The 24,704-nt window shown below is 38.8% G+C and overlaps 2 protein-coding genes across 4 annotated transcripts in view; one reads left to right on the forward strand and one right to left on the reverse strand.

Annotated features, from left to right (window-relative positions):
- Positions 1-6,906, forward strand: part of RTN4IP1 (reticulon 4 interacting protein 1) — a 44,149-nt gene extending 37,243 nt beyond the window's left edge. For both annotated transcript variants that reach the window (XM_077176526.1, XM_077176527.1), the window contains one exon: positions 6,560-6,906. In XM_077176526.1, the coding sequence (XP_077032641.1) occupies positions 6,560-6,670 (111 nt within the window). In that variant the 3' untranslated portion in view covers positions 6,671-6,906. The remainder of the gene's footprint in view (positions 1-6,559) is intronic.
- CRYBG1 (crystallin beta-gamma domain containing 1) overlaps positions 1-24,704 on the reverse strand; it is a 97,952-nt gene that overhangs the window by 12,917 nt on the left and 60,331 nt on the right. For both annotated transcript variants that reach the window (XM_077176523.1, XM_077176524.1), the window contains 15 exons: positions 22,050-23,499; positions 21,795-21,971; positions 19,303-19,350; positions 19,072-19,190; positions 17,686-17,848; positions 16,599-16,738; positions 13,475-13,601; positions 13,115-13,150; positions 12,578-12,720; positions 12,202-12,328; positions 11,965-12,110; positions 5,439-5,565; positions 5,228-5,260; positions 3,272-3,381; positions 2,920-3,049 (listed from right to left, as the gene is read on the reverse strand). In XM_077176523.1, coding sequence (XP_077032638.1) covers positions 2,920-3,049; positions 3,272-3,381; positions 5,228-5,260; positions 5,439-5,565; positions 11,965-12,110; positions 12,202-12,328; positions 12,578-12,720; positions 13,115-13,150; positions 13,475-13,601; positions 16,599-16,738; positions 17,686-17,848; positions 19,072-19,190; positions 19,303-19,350; positions 21,795-21,971; positions 22,050-23,499 — 3,076 coding nt within the window. The remainder of the gene's footprint in view (positions 1-2,919; positions 3,050-3,271; positions 3,382-5,227; positions 5,261-5,438; positions 5,566-11,964; positions 12,111-12,201; positions 12,329-12,577; positions 12,721-13,114; positions 13,151-13,474; positions 13,602-16,598; positions 16,739-17,685; positions 17,849-19,071; positions 19,191-19,302; positions 19,351-21,794; positions 21,972-22,049; positions 23,500-24,704) is intronic.

The raw sequence follows: 24,704 nt of genomic DNA on the forward strand, positions 1-24,704 counted from the left end.
AAAGTCAATTAAGCCTGAGTGTCCTGGTGCTACAGTGTACACTCATAGACAGAAATGACACTGCCACTCCCTTTCTCACAAATCTTCCAGCCAGCCACTGCATCAATCCAACGCCGCAGCCAGAAGAGCTCCTTCCTTCTGGCAGGTGTTCAGGGCACTCACACATCAGCTGGATCGGGAACGCCTGACATGACGCAAAGTCTCGACAGACTCCCATCCGCCCTCAGGCATGCAAACAGGCCCTCCAAGGCAGAGCTGGCTCCATGCATGCGTGGCAGCTCATATATGCATGCTTCCATGGGAATTTATTAGGCAAGACCTCCCATCTACCCATTTCTAACAGTGCTTAAATTCCTCTTTAATCTCCCTTTAGATGTTTAAGGGCTCAGATGATGGCGTTGCATGAGCGTCACCATTACCTTCACAGCAGTCCAGTTTATCACAGAGCAGCTGAGCTCTGCTTCCTGATGGCACACATGCTGCTAGGCTGTGGAGAATTCCGGGAGAGGCCTTTTCCCTTTGCTCCAACATCAGAGTCTGCTCAGCCCCACCATGAAAGGCAACACCAGTTACATTGTCATGCACCACCACAGCTGAAGAGCCCAACGGGACCAGTCACACTTTGATGACATCTCAGTGCCTCTGAACTCTAAGCCCTTTTAGAGACTGGCACCTGCCCTCTGAGACATGCAACTTCTCAGACAACAGCCTTCAGCCTCATGCCATGCTTTAGAAATAATCCTCTTGTAAAGACAACAGAAATAGAAAAGAAAATCCTCCAATTTTCTGCCACACCTTATACTGGGAATTTTTTTGATTCAGCAGCAATACTGTTATATAAAACAGTGACAAGTGCAAGGTCAGCTCATGAATTTTCTGTCAGTTCTTCCCCTGTACTGCACTGTACCAAGCTGGTGTTCCTGCAGATCTCCATTTAGTTATTCCACAGGGTTTCTCATTACAGATGACTGTTCAAGTATAAACCACATTCACAGCTGTTTTTTATAGTATGCTCAGGAAGAAGAACGTGTGTCAAATTCAAGAAAGAAAAATGCCAGGTTCTATCTGCAGCACAACTATGTGGAACATGCAAAGCAAGCACAACCAAGATATAGTGGAATCTAACACCCTTATACCCTTGAGTCTATAAACAGCCCTTAATATAGTTTCATAAGTTCCCTTATTTACAAAAGCCCTTTTAGCTTTCACTTATAAGTGTATCAACTATCTCTTTAATTTCCTCTTGTTTATGGTCACTTAAAAAATCATCCTTTCAAAAGGGGTGTTTAACTAGATAAATACAGTAACATGACATTAAAATAGCAAAGGTGCTTCTTATATAGAAATGTCATGAAAAATCCCGAGGAAAGTTATAGAAATGGCAGATGGTAGGGAGGAATTAAGATTGGCACTGCCAAAATACAGTCCCAAAACATGTCTGACAGGTGAAACCAGGAGCTAAAATAATAAGGCTCAAGCTTTAGGAAAATCATGAAAAATAAACAATGTAAGTAGTAAGACAGAAATAATCATTCTTTCTATTCTGGTTTGCTAATAAACCAATGAGCAAAGTAACCCATTCTCCTCTTCTCTGCAGCTAGGGAGCCTCTGAAGAAGGAAGCAGCAGCACATGATTTGCAGACAGATGCAGCTCTGTGCTGCTGTCTGAAGTGTGATAAAACATAGGGCTAGAACAAGTTTCACAAGTGTAAAGAACTTAAAGAAGCACAGAACTGCCATTTCTGTTTTAACACATCAGTCTCTGTCACAAATAGTAAATAATTTAAAAGTAAGCTGATCCTTCCAGCTTGAAACAAACATTTTAAACCCAGGAACTACTGAAATGAAACAAGCATTTTAAAGCCAGGAACTATTGAAATGTATTTTAATTCATGGCAATCACCCATCAAGCTTGGCTAGAAACAATTCTATTGTTTTTAATAAGATCTGTCTACTAGCCAGCCCAAGAGTTCAGAAGGCAGACCTACTTGCTGCAGTTGTTTACAGAGTACATCAAAATTCTCCAGAGCTGTGAAAGAGGATGACACATTTCAGCTCTCCTTCATCAACTGCTACACCACTGACAGGTTACCAAAATTACAGTGGAGTGCAATAAAGTTGCCAAATTCAAAGAGAACTCCTTTTTTAAAACAAGTACCATCTCCTCATGTTGCTGTAAGTTCCTGGAAACTTGACCACATTTTGCTAGTAATTACTTTGATCTTAAAAGATACTTGCAGATTCCAAAAGTGATCCATCATAATCATTGGTTATAAGCTTGAGTAAACTCTTTCCTGGCCACTGATGAGTTACAAAATATGTAAATGTAGTTTAGTTTGTATCCACCACACATAACAACACGGCCTGATTTTGCCAAATAGTATTGGGTGTTGCTTTACCTATCTAGAAGGGTGCATTATTTTGTGATTAACTCAAATTCCATTGTCCTGATGATAACAACAGTGTCTTATAATTACATGTATTACATGCAAAGTTGCTTAATTAGGCCTGTTTTTTAAATATGCATCCAAAACAAGGTCCATGGTACAGATATTTTTTCACACCGTCCTACCACCTTCTCAACCCATTCTAAGTGGTCTCTCCTACTGGGAAATAGACTTGACTCTGTACAGAAGTTTTTTATAAGCTGTTATTAAGGATAGGCATCCCAGGCAGTTGCTTCTGTAACATCTTCTCCTTTACAAAAACAGCACAGAGGTCAAGAAAACCTGACTAACTGCAGCTAGGATATTTAACTGCTACTGCACAGAAAAAGACCCAAACCAAACCAAACAAACCAACCCCCCCACGACCCCCAAGCCTCCTCTGTTGTATGTGTGCCCTAGAATTTTTACTGTTTCAAAAAGAGGTATCATCACCGTCCTTATCTTTATGGTATTTCAAATAGGTTTTACTTACAATATTTATGATCTGTAAAGATTTTAGAACTGCTTGGGGTGAACAACCCATTGCTGTCAGATCAGGATAGATCCCTTCTTCCAACACATACTGGTTACCAGCAAATTCCTCCTGGTCATACACTATGCAGCTGCAGAAAGAAGGAGAAGAAGTTCCCTTAAGACATCTGCGCCAGTAAAATGCAGATGCATTATTTACAATGTTTTGCCTGAAAGATCAATGAGAAAACAGCAAAGCATTGTTCTCTGTAAGTCCCCATCTATGAAACCACCTCATGTGTTAGAAAGCTGGTTGCTTTTCTAAAACTTCTACCATTTTAATGATTTTGCATTATTCATTCAATATAACTTACCTGCCATCTAAAATTTTTGAAGACTTCACAGCAAATGAATCAATACATCTTGTGTTTTTTTCAAATATTTGGCAGTTACCCTTGAATTCAGGCTCTGAAAATAACTGGACCTTTAAAAAGTTATAAACATATTTAAGGAAATTAATTCTTCTACCTTCAGTTACATGTCTACCATTAATTCTATAATTACATAAAAAGATACTTATAACACCCAGCCTTCCTTGGTTACCTATGCTTGTCACCTCTTCAGTGTTACAATCCTTGCTCAAGAGAGCAAGGTAACAACTCCAAAAATTACTTCTGGCTGTAAATCACTTAGTGACATACAAAATAATTAAAACAACAATAACAAGTATATCTTCTAGGTCTATCTGCTGGGTAAGATGTTTAAATTCCCAAAGAGTGACCAGAAGAGGCACAACTTTATTAATAAAGGCCATAAAAAAGATTTCTTTTATATTACTAATCTGCTTAATCTCCAAAATGCATACTCTTCACAGTAAATGGAAACTCCCTGCCTCTCAGAACACTAATGGTGTATAATCCTGGCAAAGGACTCAGACAGCATGCCAAGAAGTATGGCATATATTCCCAGGATAGATGGGCTTTATGATGGGCTTTACAGCTACAGACACAGTCTCATGTTAGTCCTTTCTCTGCTCCAAGGATAAGAGAGGATACATCGCCCAGAGTGTTTTGCCCTTATTAAAAAATAAAAAAATTAAAAAATTCTAAGCAGCAAACTTGCTAATTTGGCTAGAGGATAATTAGCCATGATCACACAGAAGTCATTCCCATTACAACATGCCTACCAGCTTTATTCACTCTTAATAGAGATAGGAGTGTGGGCAGGTACAGCGCTCTCCAAAGAGGAGCACGCTGACGATGGATGCAGTCTGTTGGCTGCAAGCCACGACTTCTTTGTTTCCTTAGGATAAGGTCTTCCTTAGGATAGGGTCTTAATAGGCACATAATGTAAAGATGCAAATAATTTTTCATGCACACAGCTGAAAATAAGCAGCCTTGAGATTTTTATTCCCCATAGTTTATGCATTATCCCTATGCAGGAGATTCCAGTGAAGCATGCTACTAATCAGGAGTAGCAAACCAGGACAGCTAAGAATTGTCTCCTTAGGTTTAGGGCTCTGATATACTCACTACTTTGACTGAAATGAAAATAAAAATAACAATAACTTTGTACAGGAACAAACCTGAAAATTTGAAAAGATTCAGAAATTAAGAAGGATGAAAAAAGCTGCCCATTAGCCTCACTGCCAAAACTACATATTAGTACTTGCACAAAGGAGACAGTCCAATGTAGAAATATATTAACTCACTGAACAACCAAGTTCTCCCTGCCATTTCCTTCCCTTATGTTATTGACAAAAAATGGGATTAACTTTTAAACAGAACTCAGCAGTACTTGTGAGGGAACAACTCCCTCGTGAGGGAACAACTCCCTTCAAGTGCAACCACCACTAACAAAACTCTTAACCAAAGAAATAGGTTCACAAGGAATTAAGTCAGCTGTACCAAGAACAACATCTATCCTGTAGTGCTCTCACCAAAACATCATCTGTTTGTAGAGCCCTCAGCAAGAGACTCCAGGTCCTGCACCTCTGCATACAGGGCTGCAGGCTCCAGCTCTATAAAACAATCACTGATACCCCAAAACACCTCACTTGCTGAATCAAGACATTGCCAGTGCCCTAAGAAAGTTCTGATGACAATTGTGCATCAAATCCCACCTTCCCTGGGTCTTAATGTGCCTGGGTCTTAATGTGCCAAACTCAAGAGGTTTGGAAAGCAGCCTTCATCCACGTGCAGTCTTCACTCTTTGACTAGTCAGCCATCTATGCAAACACCTGAGTGTTTCCCTGGACAAACAGCCACTTCTTTATTTACATGTTACAGACACTAGACAGTATGCTTCACATGCTTAGAGAAGTATCTTACCTTGACTTTACCCCTTTCGCTTCCAACAATATCCTGCAAAAGGTTTGAGGGGAAAGAAGAGAAAAAATATTTTCAACAGCGATAAAATATCATACAAAATTTACTATTAATTATCATTTAAGTAATGTAAATAAACCGAATTTGATAGAAAAAGTAGAGTTCCAAATACTTCAGCGAAACTTGCAAAACAAGTAGAAAATTAGCTCCTTACCATAACAATGGGTTGAACTGAAGATATTTTGCAATTCTTTCCCCCCCATGCCTCAATGCTGGGATACAGCCCTTTAGCCAGTATATACTGCTCCCCTGTAAACTCAGGATTCTCATAAGCCACCCATCTAAAAGAGAAAGGAGAGTGGTTGGTAGAAGTCACACTACTTTACCAAAATGCAGATATGTACATTCATTACTGTCTTAATGTAAGAACAAATAAAAAGTTTCTGAAGTGCCAAACTGTGATACTGTTAAAACCCTAAACAAACCAGTGTATCTGATAGTGCAAACCTATGCAAATTTTACCACCTTCTTGCACGATGTTGATACAAATCAGAGTGAATGAGCTAAAGGAAAGCACAGGTTCAGACACATCATGTGCCACATATCCTAAAATTTACCTCCAGTAAGAATATTTCCAGTAAGAAGATGTTTTACAATTCTATTATTCTACCAAGGTCAAGTTCTTCTCTTAAAAAAAAACAAACAAACAAAAAAAAAAAACCACAAAAAACCCCCCAAAAAAAACAAAAACCAAAAAAAACCAAACAACCAAAACAACAGACAGATATCAGAATACAGCCTTTTCAATAAAACTAACTTTCAGAGCAATCTGAGCAGTAAATGTAGCAATACTGACTTTTAATGTTGCCTGTAGCTACAGCTCAGTTGTGTTTAAGCAAATACACACCCCACAGGATGCTGAGCTGCAACAACAGGCAAATATGCTAAGCAGAGGAGACTGTTCCCTGCTAGGAATCAGAGACAGCAAGAAGAATATCCTTGAAAGCTAAGCACCAAAACCACCACAAATTTGACCAGATCAATGTATTTAAATGCAAAGCTGTTACTGCAACTACTCAGTTGGATCTCATGCTTGACATAGGCCACAAACTCAGAGATCTGCATCAAGTCTTCTGTCTCAGTCAAAATATTCCTTTTTGAAAGACTTTCAACTTTTGACATGATACACACTTGAAGTATTGGAAAAGCAACCAAATCACTATATATATCTCTCTGATGTCCAATTACTCCTGCTCTAGGTCCAATCTTAAATATCTGCTATCAGTTAGTCTTGCTAAGAACAGTATACTACATTCAATAAATCTTCTGTTACAGTGTTCTTCTGACCCTGGTTCCATACTGAAAGCCCAGACACTTCCTGCATCTATACTACTGTGGAAGGGGCTAACAGCAGGCCTGTTAGCTAAAGGAGTGAGAAGAAGCTGAGAACTAAGAAGAAACTGATAAGGAGCTCTCTCCAAGGCTGTAACCAAGGAGACTGAGAGAAGAAAGATAGAAGAACTTTGCAGCTGGATGAAGCATTTTTAGAAAGTTAGTTAAGTCACTATAACTTCTCACCAATAGTATTATGTTGATTTATTGTGGCCAATAGTAAAGATAGAAGAAGCATAAACAATTGGAAAGTGTATAAAAATCAGCCATGTTCAATAATAAAGTGTTGCCAACTGAGACTGCTTGTGGTCTCTGCTTTATGTCGTGACCGCCTCGACAGCGACATACTACCTTTGATTTTGTGATAACCTGCAGAACTTGACTTGCTTTTCACTGCTATACTTCCCAAGCTTTCCCATACTTACAACTCTTTTTTTTATCTGTTTGGTTGTTTTTTGAGTGCCCATATGAATTCAGACCACAGTAGCAGCTGCGTTTGGTTCATTATATTTATGCAGGAATCACGACATCTTGCTGGTTCCTGATTCTACTAGAAAAACTTCTACTCAGAGTCAACTTGCTTTTAATTTTAGCCACTGTAGTGCATAATGACTATATGCTAGGTTATGCCAAAATCCACTTTCAATGGGCTCAGAAACTTACTGAGTTTCTACACTAACAAAAAATTTCATATCACAAAGCAGTAAAATGCTACAGATCTTAAAATCTGCAGGGGAAGGTAACTCTCAACATCAAAATTCCCCATTAATTTATATGAGTTGATCAATTGGATTCTACTAAGCTGCAGTTTTATTCCAGGTACAAATGCCAGAGTCTCTGCAGATACAAGAAGTGGGATAACTTCAAACTGAAATAAAGGTGCATCAACATGTATGTGCCAAGAGTATGAACTTTGTTTTACTTGTCCATGGCAAACATTCAAACAGTGAATCACACACATCACTATTCACGTCTCTTGGTTTGCCTCAGATATAATCAATTATTCCAACTTGTTACACACTAATTACTCACGGCATATTTCAAGGTCCATTTCAAAATCACCTCAGAGTAATTCATCAAAGAGACATTGGTATGTAAAATAAATTGAGCAGAGAGTTCAAATGTCTCAGGTGTGTCTATACCTGTATATCACACACACCAAAAGCAGTGAAAATGAGGTTTCCTTAAACAATTTCTTCAGCAGGCATTCATTAGATTTTTCAGTGCTAAGTGCCAGGATACAGCTATGGTGGACAGTTGTTTTACTGAATTGAGATCTATGCAAACAAGTGTTTTTGATATAAAATTAACTGTAAGACATGTCAGCAGCCTCCTAAGAGCCCCTTGATAGCAGTTATTTAGTTCCCCCCAGCCTGAATGCAGAAGTAATCAATGAATCTCACTTGCACATGTTTACATTTAAATAAATGGGATTTAAATAATTAAGTGTCACTCTTCCATGCAAGTCAGCCCATGCAGTCAGACAGTTCCTAGAGTCAGGGCTTAGTGGTGAAATACTTGTGCTTCTCCACTTAATTCAGAAGCCCATGTAAGCTGCTGAAAGTGGTAATAACATCATCAAGCACAGGCAGCTGAATTCAGTACCAGCTAAACCTGCCAGACCTCAAGATTATCCCTAGGAAGGAGCACTGCCTTAATCCAACTTCTGACTTCACAGAAAGTCCTGGAGAGCAAGATATTGCCTCCACAGCTGAGCAAGAGAGTCACACTCCAGCTGCCAGGCACAACAAAACTGAAGGGCTGCTCTGCAGCATGGCAGCAACCATCCTGCCCCACGGGGAGTGAGCTCTCCTAGCACAACAGATTTTGTAACCCCCAGATGCACAAACTGCCCTCGTGAGGCTGAGCAACAGCTCCATCCCAGGCTGCTGGCAGGAGGGTGCTAGAGACCTTTCCTCCTGGGCACCATCCATGCCCCTGAAGCCAGGAGTAGCATAAAGCTTTGATTATGTATTGTTAGTACTATTACACACAGAGAATCTTTCTCCAAAAACACCTACATATGACATCTAGGAAGTGCAGCTCCAAACAGGGTCTGAGTGTACAGGCAAGAAAATAATCCAGATATGGGTAGCTCACCAAAAATCAGATTTGCCCTCAGTTAGCCCAGGACTCACCTTGTCTGACTTTAGGAGGGAGGTCAGAAAGTTAACTGGCACTTGCAGACTTGTACAATATTAACAGATAGAATGAGGTAATAAAATTGTATTTATAGGAGAGAGAAAATGAGTTCATCATGCTCCTTTGTGACTGGGATTCTTAGTATTCCAGGGACCTGCAAGCTTTAGTTTTACTACTCCTCTAAAGATTTTTTTCTGAACATCAGTTCAGTTACACAGAGAAGTTAAAGCTTTGTTTGAAGTGCTCTCCAGTGGAGTAACCAAGGGTACTTTGCCCTTTTCAGCTCCCAGTGAAGGTTTGTTCTTGTACCTTGTGTCTCCAGTTTCACTATGTTACCTTCCTGAGTGCATCTAGGTTAAATTTACTATCTTCTGGTTTCTGTATGTGAACCACTCATTACCTAATTATTTCCTTAATATCACTCACTATCCATACATACTCTAGCAGCAACCCCATCTACATTGTGGATTAATTACTTGAAAACTAGGGGAAAACCAGGCTGATAACACAACCACAGTAAACAGATGACTACGTAAAATAAACAAATCTGGGAAATTTCTTCCAGCAAGTTCAAAGGAAATCGACTAAAAGACAAGAGCTTCTTCAGGAGTTCTGGCAAAAGTTTGGTGTGTTTATGGATAAAGAAAAGGCACATTTCAAACATGCAGTTCCTGTGATTTTGATCACTATTAAATAAAAGCTTGAAGGAGTTTTTAAGCAGAGGGGAAATCAAAATAGTACAACACTTGATTTTAGTACTTGCTTGAACTTGTAAAGGGTGTTACCTGCTGCTAGTAAATAGTTCAATTTTCCGCCACTTCAAATTCTGCCAGTTTGAAAGTAAAGTTCAAACCCTACTTAAAAGAAGAAAGGCCCCTCCTATTTCCAGGCAGCCTGGATTGCTTTCTCCTACCCTAATGGCAGAAAAATAATTTTTGAATTTTATGTTTGGCCAGTCTCCAAAAAATGCTCAAGAGCAAAACATTTTCATTTTTAAAGAAGTACATTTAATTTTTCAAGAAGTCAATCCTCATCTCCTTCGGATATATTTTTCAGGATGTCTTTACAATGGATTTAGCAAAGACACGAAAATATTGCTTGGAAACATGTTTAGAAACATTTAGAAATTTAGAAATTTGAATGCAGCTAGTGCTGAATTGCCCCAAAATTGAACAGTCACCCCCCAATGCAGAGCTGGTCTGTCTCCAGCAATACAGTTCAGAGCTGCAGTTGAGCTCAGAACTCGTTCCATAGTATCTGTGCACTGCAGTGTCAGGCTTTCTTTTCTTTGATATACCCTTTAAATTACAGAGCAATCAAATTAATTATGTGGGAAATACAGATCATCTGTTATCTTACTGCTCTAACTGCTTACCCCAGATATCTGTAGTTAAAAAATTGCAATGAAAGGTAGAGGGCTTCTTAAATTTTTGACTTATTTTAATTAAGTGTTTTCAATATAATACCAGGAAGGTTACTTCGAAATATTATGACAAGCTTTTATTGAATCTGTCATAGTTCACTATGTCATCATCTGCACTACAACCTAAACAGCTCAGGAAATTGCTCAATGGATTATTCATTGCCCTGTGACAGATTTCTTGGAAGGAAAGATATAAAAAAAATCTTCTACCTGAACAGACAGTTAATACTTAAAATAAAGCACTGTACTGCCAAACATGACTTCACACAGATCATTCAGGCTTTCTGGCACTTAAACATTGAGTAAGATCACCACAAAACCCCCAAACACTCACAACTTCTCTGGAAACAGAGGGGTTGTACACAACTCTCAAGAGCTGAGTGCTAGCCACCTGTTATGAGCAATGCATCTGAATGTTTTAAAACCTTATTGCTACAAATTACATCTTTTGGAGTCTACAAGATGAGATTACAGAAGTGGTAGCAGAGTCTGTAGTTCAAGTTTTGTTCATAAAGACTTCTAGCCACCTCTGCCATCAGAGTGTTAAAGCCACTCTTAATTACTAGAATACTCAAACTCATGTATGATTCCCATCTCAGATGCAACAGACACATTTACTAGAACAACTACTTGAAGGGCATGATAGGTAACCCACAATTTGTTTCCCAACCTTCAGAGATGACTCTTTCCCAGGAATCTCTCTTGCATATTACAGAAGATAAAAGAGGACAATGGCTTCAAAGGTCACCAGGCAGAAAAAAACCTGCTGTCACACCATATTCATACAGAAATTAAAAGCATTCCTCTGGAATGCACTGAGCTTGATTCTGCAACCTTTATCCAGACAAAACTTGCAGAGATAGAGCACAGATAACACAGGGAAAGATTTTGGGTGTGACTGGGTAAGGCAGAGCTTCCAGCAAGTCACCTGCATGAATACCAGGCAGGGAGACAGACTGTACATTTCATGCTTTTTTAGTTCTGGAACTTCAGTTAATTTTGTGTGTTTGCAGACATGATTGCTAATACTTGTTGGCATTTCCAAAATACTTTAATACAGTCTGCAAGGCTGTGAAACTCAATCTGCAGTTGATGGACTCGACTAATCAAACAGCAAAGTCTATCAGCTGATCAACTGCATGTGATAGCACTCATGGCACTAAGAGGTGGTTTGTTAATGGCCAGGGCTAATAGACACTTTTGGGAACCCTATGTTTAACAAAACCCCAAACAAACAATAAACACCAACACCACAGCACTAAAGCACTGTTAAACCTACAGGATTCACTGCAAAAGCAATGTTAATTTTCAGAACAGTTACTCTCCCTAGTATCAGAAGGTATTAGTGAGCATAGTAAAAGTTATCTCTATTTAAAACACAAGAGCAAGGAATCTACCTCTGGTCAAATGCAAGAAGCCTGGAAATTAGTTTCAAAAGTGGAAATTATTTCCATAACAATTTTGCTGTTGAAATGCTTCAAACAAATGCAATCATAAGAACAAGCTATTCCTCTCTAGATGAAATCTCATCTCATGCTTTCATACTCTGTGTATCAGAAAGTCAATGCTTCCTCAGACCATCTTATCTTATTGGAAGAAGAAAGATGATTTACTGTACATATTCACCAACACATTACTTTTCACATTCTGTGGTCAAGGGCAGAAAATTTTATCTGAAGACTCCACATAGAAGTCAGAGTCCTGAAAAACATCTGCAAACACCATCAATTTCTATAAAGACCAGCATATCTAAAATGAAAGAGTGAATAAAAATATCACTTACACGCCACTTAGCACATTTATAGACTGTGTCCTCAGCCCATATCCAGTGTCTTTCAAATTGGAAATGATACCTAACACGTTGATATTGGAACCCTTTGATCCAAAGTCTTTTTCACTGTACATTATCATATGAGAACTTGTGAAATCCTGTTAAAACAAAGAGGAGCACCATAAGGAAAGTGCCACGTGACATCTCAGAGCACTCAGGAGATGCCTACTGTGTGTTCTTGGAACTTACCCCAACAATTGGTCGCAGGGACTGCACCTCCTCATCGTAGCCACCCCAGTCTGCCCAATCCCGATACGCTCCTTCTTCCAGCAGGTACTGGTGGCCTTCAAACCCAGGCTTCTCGTAAGCAACCCAGCTGAACAACAAAAACAACAGAGGATGAACGTGAAAATGCACAAGTGCCACTCCATGGTTTCGTGGAGCAGATATAGGTACGTAATATTTATTCTTTTGCTGTGAATATTTTTAAATTTAACCCTGGTGTATACCTCAACCCAAAAATTACAAAAACAAAACAAACAGGGATTGGATTTGTCCACTGCAACTTCCAGCCTATGGAGTTACTACCTCAGCTGGAGGGTAAATACCACTTTTCCACACTTACACTCCTCCCAGTACTTTCATGGATCCCACTGATGTAAGTGGAAGTCTTGTCTTGTCTTCTGATTCCTTGTCATCAAGCATAAAGACTTCTGATTCTATTTCCACATGCTTTCCTTCAAAGAAAGGCTTCTCGTAAACAATTATCTGGAGTAGAAATGAAGGAAAAGAAAAATTGCAGGGAGGATGATGAATTCTGACAACAGACAATTTCTTTAGCATAGGCACATAGAGGGAGAATGCAAAATTATAAAACCAACTAGTGGGATCTCTCCTCTACAAGAGGCCTTTCCACTAGAGATGCAATGTGAGGGCTTGAGCATTGATTGCCCATCTGCATCATCTGGATTGCTGTTAATACTGTCATTTATGCATGTGATGGATGCAGAAATCTAACAGAAGTTGTATTTTCATGGTGTGGTCACATAAAAAAGGGCTACCCAGTAAAGCATCAGTATCCAATCAAAGCATACTTATCTACCCACGTGTAGTTCATGTGCTGTAAAATAGCTTTGGACAATCAACACATACTGACTTTTACCTTTGGTTCCCCACTGAATTCAACTTTGCGACCACCCTGTTAAAAGAAAAAGAAGAAAAATTAAGCTTTTCATGACTTAGACAACATGTAGATGTCTCTAAGAGTCATCAGTTCTCTGCAAAAAGTCAAGGACTGAGGTGAAATATTCCTTAAAGAGTGCAAGTGAAAATAAACGGTAGATTAATGGCCAAGATGAATGCAATCAAATGTTGTAAATTCAAGAATTTTACAGACTAAAAATTTTAGGTTTTTTAAGAGAGTTACATTTTTGTAAGTCTTGAAAAATCTAACCACCCTAATACATTATTTCTAACACATAAACATAGGTCATTTAACTTTTAAGTAATACCAGTAGTTTACCATTTTCAAGGGTCTCATGGACCTAATGTAGGCTTCCTTCTTCTCCCAGAATAATAAATTAGGATATTCACCAGGCTCCAACATCAAAGGGACTCCCTGGAAACCAGGTTCTTCATAAAGAAGCCATCTAAAAGTAGAGGGGTGGAAGGACAAAAGTAAGACATGAAACCCCCAGAACATTTCTGAACAGTAAAGAACAAGACAATATGCTTACTTTAGGAACAAGATCATTGTTCCCTTTAAAGGGAGATGCCAAGCTAATATAAACTGGCCCAAATTGGTATAGTTTCATTGCAGACACATGGCTCCAAGAAACAAGCAAGGTGCTTTAGTTTCATTACTGTCTGTAGCTGAATGTTTCATACATTGCTTGCCCCATATTCACACCACTCAGTAAACCCTTTGCTTGTGGCTGGTCACACGTGGTACTTCCAAGGGCTCAGTACTGGGGCTAAATTCTGTTTAATACCTTAATATTAATGATTTGGATGAGGGGATTTGAGTGCTCCCTCAGCTGTTTTGCAGATGACAAGAATCTGGGTGGGAGAAGCTGGGTGATCTGCTGAAGGATAGGAAATCTTTACAGGGGGATCTGGATCAATGGACCAAGGCCAATGGGATGAGGTTCAACATGGGAAAGTGCCAGGTCACAACATTCCCAAGCAGTGCTTCAGGATTGGGGAAGGGTGGCTGAAAAGCTGCTTGGCAGAAAAAGACCTGGGGGTGCTGGTCAACAGCAGTTACACATGAGCCAGCTGTGCCCAGGTGGCCAAAAAGGCCAATGGCATCCTGGCCTGTACCAGCAACAGTGTGGCCAGCAGGACCAAAGCAGTGACTGTCCCCCTGTACTCAACACTGGTGATGCCACACCTCAAATCCTGTGTTTCAGGATCAGTTTTGGACCCCTCACTACACCAAGGACATTGAGGGGCTGGATCATGTCTAGAAGGGGACAATTGAGCTGGTGGAAGATCTGGAGCACAAGTCTAATAAGAATGGCTGAAGGAGCTGGAGGTGCTCAGCCTGGAAACAATGAGACTCTGGGGAGACCTCATTGCTCTTTACAACTGCCTTGAAAGGAAGTTGTAGCCAGGCAGTGACTGGACAAGTGGAAGTGGCCTCAAGCTGCACCTGTGTAGGTTTAGACTGGATATTAGGAAAAAATAATTCACTGAAAGAGTTGTCAATCCCTGTAATAGGCTGCTCAGGGGAGTGGTGGAGTCACAATCCCTGTAGGTATTCAAAAGATGTTCAGTAGTGGTGCTTAGGGATATGGTTTAGTGGTGGACTTGGCAGTGTTGGCTTAATGGTGGTACTGGATGGTCTTACAAGGCCTTTTCCATCTTAAGGGATTCTATGACTAACTTCACTGCAAGAACTGACACACATGGAAGAACAAGGAGAGAGTACAGTCAGAAGATAAAGGTGCATTGACTCATTTTTGTTGGCAGCTTTTAACAAACAGCAATTAAGCATGAACACTGGGAAACTTTAAGATGATACAACCACACCCACATGGCAAGGTGACTCAGAATCAGAGCCTCCCTCACCTGCCAACACAGTGAACTATGTCATGCTTGTAAACTAAAGGCAAAAAAACCCCTAACCCTGCAACATGCAAAAAAGCAGCAGCCATCTGCAGAATTTCTCATGGAAGTGACTTCTTTCTACACTGGACTAATAAACAGATATCTGAGAAAGACAGTTGAAAAATAGTATATTTCACTTCCTGGCGAAAATATTAGTCTGCTTTCCTTCAGGGATACAAATGCAAGAGAGAGATATTAAGACAGCAAGAATTCATGTGGATTTAGTAAAACAATGCTTACACTAATGCAAAATAAAGACAACTCGGATGTGCACAGGCTCTGCCTTCTTACAAAAAAACCTGTAATTTTACTGGTCACAGATAGCTTTTAAGTGAGACAGAAATAAAATGGAGACATAGATGAAGTGAATTAACAATCAACCTGCAAATCACATATCTGATTTCCTTACTCTTGCAAGACATGTAATTTGGATTGATGTTGCAGTTCACCAGAAATAACTTCCTGTCAGAGAACCAGCTACTTGGACATCTTCAAATTTGCCTACATACCAAAATGATTCATTTTTTCCACAAATCAAGGTGTAAATATTTACTCAGATAAAATACTCTTTTCCTAACAACAAAAATGGCTGTATATCATGTGGTAGACTTGAAACATCTTTGCTTTACATATTTCTATAAAAAGTGATATGTAACACCTGCCTTCAGCTAGGCAATTTTTGATAGACCATTTGCAGCAAGGCAAGTGCTATCAGTGCCCAAACATAAGAGCTAACAACCAAGGTCTGTACATCCTGGAAGAAGTTCTGCAGGATGACTGGAAGTGGCTCCAGTCTCACTTTTTTTGAAAGAAGGCTCTCTCTCTCTCTTCTGCATACTTTTCCCAGTACTACTTTGAAGCATGCTTTCCATAATGATTTACTAGTTTGTTTATTAAGCCATGAAAACTAATACTGGTACAGCACCTGGATTGCTCCTTAGAGGTCTCCTTTCTCATAAAAGCTTGCTTGGTTCACAATATTACCCTCCTAACTCAGATGGCCAGATATTTTCAGGTGACATAACCTCTTTGTATTACACATCACCATAAAAGCCCAGATCAAAATGCACTGTGAAATACGTCACATATGGACTCTCTAAAGCACTGAGTCTTAGTTTATAACAGAACTTCAAAAATTTTCTTGTTTGGATCATTTCAAGTTTAGAAGAAAGCAAGCGGGAAATGCAGTCTTATTATAACAGTTCATTCCCTACCCTTACTTATGGTAAGGGTTTGCCTGAATGAGAAAAAGCAAGAGAGGCAAACTCTTATTCCTTGGCTACAAATACACAAGGGTTATTCAGTATTTACTACACGCAAGCAGAAGAAAATCTAGCTCTAACAAAACATTCTAGGTCAGACTCCACAAGAGTGAAGCATTACAGTGATGTACTAACACTACTGTCGACAAACAGACTGCCAAAATATAGGACTAGAATAAATATAGCCTGCTCGCGAGTCTGACAGGTGTAACCAATGGTTTAAACCAAATTCCTGTCATCACACTACACATTCATACAGAGCTGCATACTTACATGCCCCAATGCACTTTAATAGAACAAGTCTTCTGAGTGGTTCCAAACACCCCTGTTTCTTCAGTGTCATCAAAAAAGGAAGTCACGATTCCTAACCCTTCAGGCTCTGTATACAAATCAATTCGGCAAACCCTGTAATCCTGAAAAATGAAGATTGCCATAATCACTTGATCTGTGCTGGGAGTTCTATAATTACTGTGCATCACTAAATCAGTTTTGAAACACCTGTTTATTTTAAATTGTTTCCCCCCCTTGTCAATTACCACTGCTATTAGATGCCTATAATAAAAGTATAGCTAAGCCAGTTTGCCTGTCTCTGTTTGAAGCAAGACAGTCAGTCAATCTCTAATCAGCATTTACATTGTTTACTTTCTGCCATCTAGGCAGGAATGCATCTTCTTTCATCAGTTAACATCTCCTCTAGCAAATTAAATCCTAAGATAATACCAAACAAGCCATCCTTGAAGAGAACTGCAACCTAAACAAGAATTGTAGTTACAAGCAATATATATTCCTCCTTTTTCCTATATATCCTACTCAAATAACTTTATAGCTTGTGCTTGTTTTGGTAACCTGCAATTGCAACTACTTAATGGTAGGTTAAAAGTGCATAGAAAAGATGTTCCATCATGTGTGAAACTCACTGGTAAGTTTGCCCATACCAGGCAAACCAAAATTTACACTGAAGTCTGTATTGAGTGCAAATTTGGTTTGTATTGCAAAAAAAAGAGAAAAAGCAATATTTTGAAAATACAAAATTACTGATGGTTTCCTGGGATGCCTTTTCTGACACTGACCAGACTACAAAGCACATGCTGTATGTAGCATTTTGGTGGCTGCTCTAATAAAGCCCACCAAGTTCTGTTCCTACCCTGTCCCTTCTCTTGATATTACCACAACCCCCACTGCACAAAAGCGCCCACATGCATTTTGTGATCAAACATGAAATTCAACATAGAATATTGTTTCATGCACTTGTAGCTCATGTTACACTTGTGTCCTAATAGACCAATCACATGCTCTATCAGTATAAAACATCACTATACATTAAGATCTATAAAAAATATTTTTGACTTGTATTACTTGCCTTAACAACATGTCTTATTGAACCGATCACTGCAGGCTTTTGAGACGTGCAGTCACTTTCCTCTTCAGAAGCACCTGCACCCCAAATATCTGTGAGTTCCAACTCTCCTTCTTCCAATGGAATAGAGGGGCCTTCAAAATTTGGTTTTTCATAGAGTATCCAGCTTAAAATAAATTTTGAAAAATCTAATTTTTCATGGTGCTTTATCACGTGTGATTTACAAAAATCACGATCCCACTTAACAAATAATTTCATACACAGTACTGTTTCCAAACCCTTGCCATTTCCACAATACACCTTATTCACCCAACACTGCTGATTCAAGCCATTTTCAGTCTCTGTGATACCTTTAAAAACAATGATAAAACCAAAAATGTCTACTGCTGAATTGTACTTTCACAAAAAACTCCTCCACCTTTTAAAATTGATAATTTGGGGCAGCAAAGACTACTGTCTCTGAATACCAGACTTCGTATGAGATACTAATCAGAACCAATTTGTACATCACAGAAAACAATGACACTGCAGACTTCATTTTTAATGGCAGAACAGAATAAATAACTAAATAAGAACTTTATCCATCTGCAAATACAAACCCTTCACTCAGGCTCTCAATGGAAGGAGGGAAAAACCCCAGACCCAGTCCCTCTAGACCACGCTAGAAAAGACAGCCTGGTTTACAGAGATCAAAAGGTTTTTGTTCCAGTTTTCTGAAGCTAAACAGCAATCAGTTTGCTTCCCAGTACCTCCTACTGTGGCTAGCCCTTGTGTCTGCACCTCACTATCAGATAATTACTTTTGAGAACCTGCTATTTGACTGCATTATAGCCTGGCCACAGCGTAACTTGCTGTGCTAGCCACACTACTAATGGCCCCTCTGTTGATGCTATGAAGAAAGCAGGAGATACTTGCTTTGAATTACTCTTGGGCAATACAGCTTTTAGAGCAAAATCCCTCCTTTTGTCAGAGAAACAGTCAATTATCTCTACAGCACCATCCTATTCCTTTGGTCATGACATAATTATGTAAGACCTAGCTTAAAACTTATATGCTAGCCTTTTAGCCCAATCCAAATACTATGCAAGAATCCCTAATGAGCAGAGGAGTTGAAAGGCAAAAAAGCTGAACAGAATCTGTCATTTCATCCCACACCTATGCCTGGTGACATCTCGCACCCTGCCAGATGCTAACACTCACTCAATTAGTCAGCAAAATAGGTTTTCCAGCTCAGAACTTCCTGCTGCAGAGGTAAAATGCCCTATTTCTTGCTCACAGTTCTACATTGTTACAAGCCAGACTTACTGTGAATCACATGCCAGTCCTGCTTCAAAACATTTTTGGATAGAGTAAAAATCTTTGCATAAAGAGTAAAAATTGATCTCTTACCATCCTCTGATGACTTTAACTAAAATTGTTGGTGACAGAACCCAAGAACTGCAATCTGGAACATCATGGAAAACTTCAATGCCAGCTTTTTGACAGTCTGAGTCACAGCATATCACCAGCTGTGTTAAAAAAAATCCAACAAAACAGAAAAACACACCAGTAACATATAGTTCTATCTTCCTAAGCTTTAAATATAGAAAGGAACACTAAAACTATTAAAATTGATCTTACCTTGCCAGGTCTGGGATTGATTTTACTTTGTCCATTTCTTGGAAGTGTCTAATAGACAGTGAGAAGAGAAAAAAAAATCACAAAAAACCCCCCATAAAATCAAAAGCATTTTCAATAAAGATACTCAGCTATAGAAAAAAGGCTAGTAGACCAAAATAAAAAATACTCTGAATAGTAAAAGTTGGTAACCTTTTAACTATACCTACTTACCACTTCAATCTCTACTTCCCCTTGCAGAACAGCACCTTGTCACAAATGTATAAATTTATACACTTTTTTAAAACTCTGAATTGTCATCTTACTGAAGTTGACTAACCTCAGATCTGAAATGCTTTAAAATCATCCTGATCATCTTCCTACATAGCCCAGGATTTTAATACCAAGAGACTACTTTAAAAACTGCCACTGATGAAGTACATGCTGTACAATAATAAAGATGAGTTTAAATGTCTAAAAATGTCAAGCCATAAAGCATGGTGTATTTTTAAGAAATATATGAAAATACTGAGGATGCATGATGGCACATTCATGTTTGAGCTAACTAGCATAATCAATTTTGTAACAAGTTTCCTCAAAGAGCTTGAGACTGAGCACTAAGTGATAAACTAAAAATATTCAAAACAGCTAAAACACATGGAGGTATACAAAATCTAAAACAATGCTGAAGTCAGCAGTAAATTGTATGATACAGAATATATGGGAAAGTTGTGGTTGCATCACGTCACCTTCAAACAAATAAAGCAAGCATTGGAATTATGTGTTTGGTTTCTTAGCAAGGATAGGAGTGTCCATTCTGGGACAGGGTCCTGCTCTTCTAGGAATGATTCACACAAACAAAAAGACAAAAACAGCTCCTGCCCCTAAATAGGTAACCAGCAACACGTGCAAGGAATTAAAGAGAACATAGTAGTTAATATGCAGAGCAGGCAGTGGTCGCAGGACACTTCTTAACCACCACCAGGTTTTTGTAGGCATCATCAAGACATGTTGAAGCACGACTGGTTTTTAGCCTGAGCTTCAGTTCCAGTTAAAACTTGTTCTGTGTTTTGAGGAATGCCAAAGTCATTGTTTTGGGCTGTCCTTACTCCTTCCTTCACATCACCCACTAGCCATTGCATCACCATTTTCTTAGTCAGTGGAAGATGCACAGCAGGAACACCTCACAGAAACCTTTCTGATTCCTAACTTGAGCAAAACATTTCAGTCAGCAGCAGTGCCACAGAAATCCAGAAACCCTTTGAGCAAAACATTCCAGTCAGCAACAGTGCCACAGAAATCCAGACACCCTTTGAAGCCTAAAGGGTAAGGTATGAAGCCTAAAGTCTTAGGTATGTACACACTTCACTGCTATATCAGAACTCCACATTCTACTGCAAAATTGAAACCCACTCAAGAAAAACAGTTTAAGTAGCAAAAAACAAACTAAGAGAGTATTAGACATTTAACTTTAAATTCAAGTTTTTAAATCCAAGCAGGACCAACAGAATAAGAAAGCCTCTTTAATTGGTAACATAAATCTACACTACTGTAAATAACCCCCCTAATTTTCATCTCCACTCTAATTCAGAAAACTTCCCATAAGAGAAGAATCTACATTCTCAGAACTGCAAGGTACCATGGATGGTTGTCCCCTGCAAGGTGACAAAGAAAGGAGCTCCTTTTAGTAGAACTGCTATAGCAGATAATCATTAGCTTTGGAAAGTATTTCTCAAACTTCTTACATGCTGCTTCCATTCCACAGGTCCCATTCATGTGGCTATTAAATTTTAGAAAACATATTTCTTCCCATGGTTTTTAGATCCCCTGATTATCATTTTCCTCTCAGGTCACAATAAGGGCTTACATTAACAGAAATAGCAAATACTACAGGACATTGAGTCATTATTTTGAAAACAAAAATTACAAATATATTCCATAATAAAGTTGTTTTGAGGGGAAAACATAGGTCTGTCTTCAGTCAGGAAGAACAGATGCTTGTAATCAGACCAAGGGACAGCCCTACACTGTAGCAGCACTTTGAATAATCACTACTATCCAGATATTACACTATTCTTAAAGAATATATATATTTTTCTGCTGATACGTGGGAATACAACAGAGAGCTAAAATAAAAAATTTGCTCTGTTACTTATTTAACTGTACAATGGCTGAATGTCTTGTTGGAAGAGAAGAGAGATTACTTCAACAGAAGCTTTCTGAAGTTCACAGAAAGCATTCTACTAACAAAAAATTAAAGTTAGCATAATATTTGTTTCAATATAATACAAAATCAAGTACAAAGACATATTCAAAAAATGCTTTCCATTCATATTTGCAAAAAGTCTCATTTTCCTTTTCAGATAAAACTGGTACCATACCAAAGTTCACCTCAATGTATTTGTAACCTATACATATCCCAAAGAGGGGAAACAAAACAATATATGCACATTGTCTATCAAAAACATAAAAGCTGGATAACTTTGCAGGCAGCTTTTTAAAAACACAATACTTACATCCACATCTAATAAACCAGGAGGGACATTCGATTCATATCTGCTTGTTCCTAACCAGCTCGAAAAACTTTTCTCAGGATTGCCATAGTTGGGCATTTGTAAACTTAGCTCTTTTTTGGCACTATCTGCTTGTAGGTACTTCTCCACAAAACTTGGAAACTTCACATCTGAAAGAGACTGAATTGCAAAATCAAAATTAACAGTCATTCAGCATGTTGGCAAACATTGTTTCATTTCCTGAATGATCTTTATTACCTCAGATTTTTGAGGCATGATGAATGGCCCAGAAACATCCTGTTGTAAAGCAGGCATCCCCGAGGAGTCACTTGCAAAAGCTGTTGTGTTATTTACTGGAGTGACAGAAGGGCTAAAAAACTTTTCTTTAGAAGACAGCAAGCTTGAGAAGAGGGAACTTTTTTCAAGCCGTGATCTCTTAATTTCACCATCTGTACAGTCAATGTTCTCTTTTCCATTTATTTCCTGAGTAAAGGCAGGTTCCTCTCTACATGACTGCAGAGCTTTGAATATGATACTTTGCTCTGTTGATGCACGCTTGGGCCTGACTCTGGCTATTGTTTCCAGGCTTTGCATTTTCATTTGTTGTGCTGGTAACAGATCCTGTGTTTTTTCCCTCCTCAGTCCCAAACCAAAAGTAAATACACTAGGATCAAATACTTTCTCTAAGTTGTCTTCATGAATGGGAGGCATTGCAAAGTGGGGTGCTGGAGACTTGGGAAGCTTTGACCTCTTCTTTTTCTGGGGTAAACAAACTGAGCTGTCTAAGTTTTTTATTGTTTCAGCAAACTTCTTCATGTCAGATGGGGAATCAAAAATGCTGTCGTCTTCAGCAGATCCATTACAGGTTTCCCCTGGGCTCTTTTGTGTATTGGTGTTGTGCTCTGATTCCAATACACTGTCTTGATTGCTGTCATCATACTCAAGTGGTGCAAAGTTCAAATCTCCTGGCTTTATCTTTTTATCTCCATTTTCCATCTTCTTAAATTCTGATCTGGAAACCTGAGATGGTAGAGGATATTTATCATCATTGCATGGTGATAAAGCCTCTGTGTTTGGAAGCACTTTTTCTTCATTTCTATGGAATTCTGAGCTTGTGTAATTTCTTTGGTAGAAAGGATCTTGAGCATTTTCAGTTTTTACAGGTGAGTGCAAAGGCAGTTTAAAAGGTGAACTTTCTTTCTTTGCTGTGGTTAATTCTGATTCTGATTGCTTCAGAGAGACACTACCAGCATCACTTTTGCTGCTTTGGTTAAAAAGGGATATGGCAGCTTTTACTTTAAGTTCTGTTGTCTTCCCAATATCCTCATAAGAGGTAAAGATTTCTCCATTTTTGCCTTTTAACTCTGCAGTGCTTTCTTTCTCCAGTGTGCCATTCTCAAATAACTTCTGGCGGCTGCTTTGCTTATTTAATGTTTTATCAGGCTGTTCATTTTCTTTAGGTTGTTTTCCAAATTTCAGCTTTGCTCTGCCAACGAATGTGCTTGGTACAGCATTATTTTTTGAAGCAGGGATGTCAGTAGGTCTCTGGCTCTGGCTAGCACATTTGTTTTCAAACAAGGAAATTTTGTTGGCAATGTTGCTGTTAGTTTTATTAACTGGTTTTTCAAGAGTGTCCTGCTCACTTTCTAAACTGTCTTGATTCGTAGGTGTTTTAAAATTCAGCTCTATGTTCTTCGGTTTGGCTGGACTAGAGGAGGCAAAGTGACACAGAGTGACATCTTTAATTAATCTTGAACAGGCTTGTAACAATTTTCAAAACAATAAAAAGTAGAATTATAAACCACAGACTTAATTCAAATTTTGATATCTCAAAAGGAATCAACTAAAAGAGGAGTAACTATATGGATGTAAAAAATTAGACACTAAATAAGGAGTATGTATTTCAAACATGTACTTAGTTCTTTAAGGTTGGTAAGACAAACACAGCAACTTAGAGCATCTGCAATTGAGGCAGAGAACTCAACTACTTATGACTGACAGACATTAACATTTAGTACTGAATAGGCAGAATAAATTATAAACATGCAATTCCCTACAGAGTTTAGAAAGCAAATCCCAATTCATTAAGGTGATAATGAGTTGGTTAACATTTGCATATTCTCTCCAATGAGTTTTGAAGACATCTGACCAGATTCTTTGCAGCTTCTACACCTACAGTGCAGAAGCAACCTCGAATTGAGTGAAAACTCTTTCACGAGTGCTTGCAGAAAATGTTAGCTGTCCCCAAGCATTGCATCACCACCTTGGCTAAGTGAACACCACATGCGAGGACTCTTCCACTTTCTTCATGTAAACTTAGCTAGCAATTTAAATTGTGTAAACTAAGCCTAATAATTTTACAAGAATTGAATTTGGAAGCACAAATCTTTTCTATCAGAGTGGACAGAGAGGCAGGTACAAGTACATGCACACAGTACTCCTGTGCTATGGCAGAAGGCTCAGCTGAGTGTGTCAAGCTCCTTTCTCTGAATACCAGAAAAACTATTTTTCCATGTAACTTGCTACTGCATACTGTACAGTATGAGCAGCTGTGAAGATGCAAGGCAGATGGCTTCAACATTAATCAGTCAGGTCTAAGGAGTGTCAAGGAGCCCACTATCACCTCCAAGACAGTCCTGTTCTCCAGAGAGGAATCTGGGGACACAGCAGCAGAAGGACAGGTAGAAGCTGCCCTACATGAAAACTGACCAATGTGGGGGATGAAAAGAAAATAGCTTGCAGCCATCTCCAGGGTCCCAAATACTCTACCAATCAATGGATGATTCTGGTATTTAAGTGTTTTCTTCTTTTTTTACCTACATAAATTGTGTTCACTAAGTTTTCAGGCAGCTCCTTAGCCCAAGAAAGAGGTGTGAGATATAGGAACAACCCAAAATATGAGATCCATTCCCC

The sequence above is a fragment of the Agelaius phoeniceus genome, chromosome 3 (assembly GCF_051311805.1).
Source record: "Agelaius phoeniceus isolate bAgePho1 chromosome 3, bAgePho1.hap1, whole genome shotgun sequence".
NCBI classification, from domain to species: Eukaryota; Metazoa; Chordata; class Aves; order Passeriformes; family Icteridae; genus Agelaius; species Agelaius phoeniceus.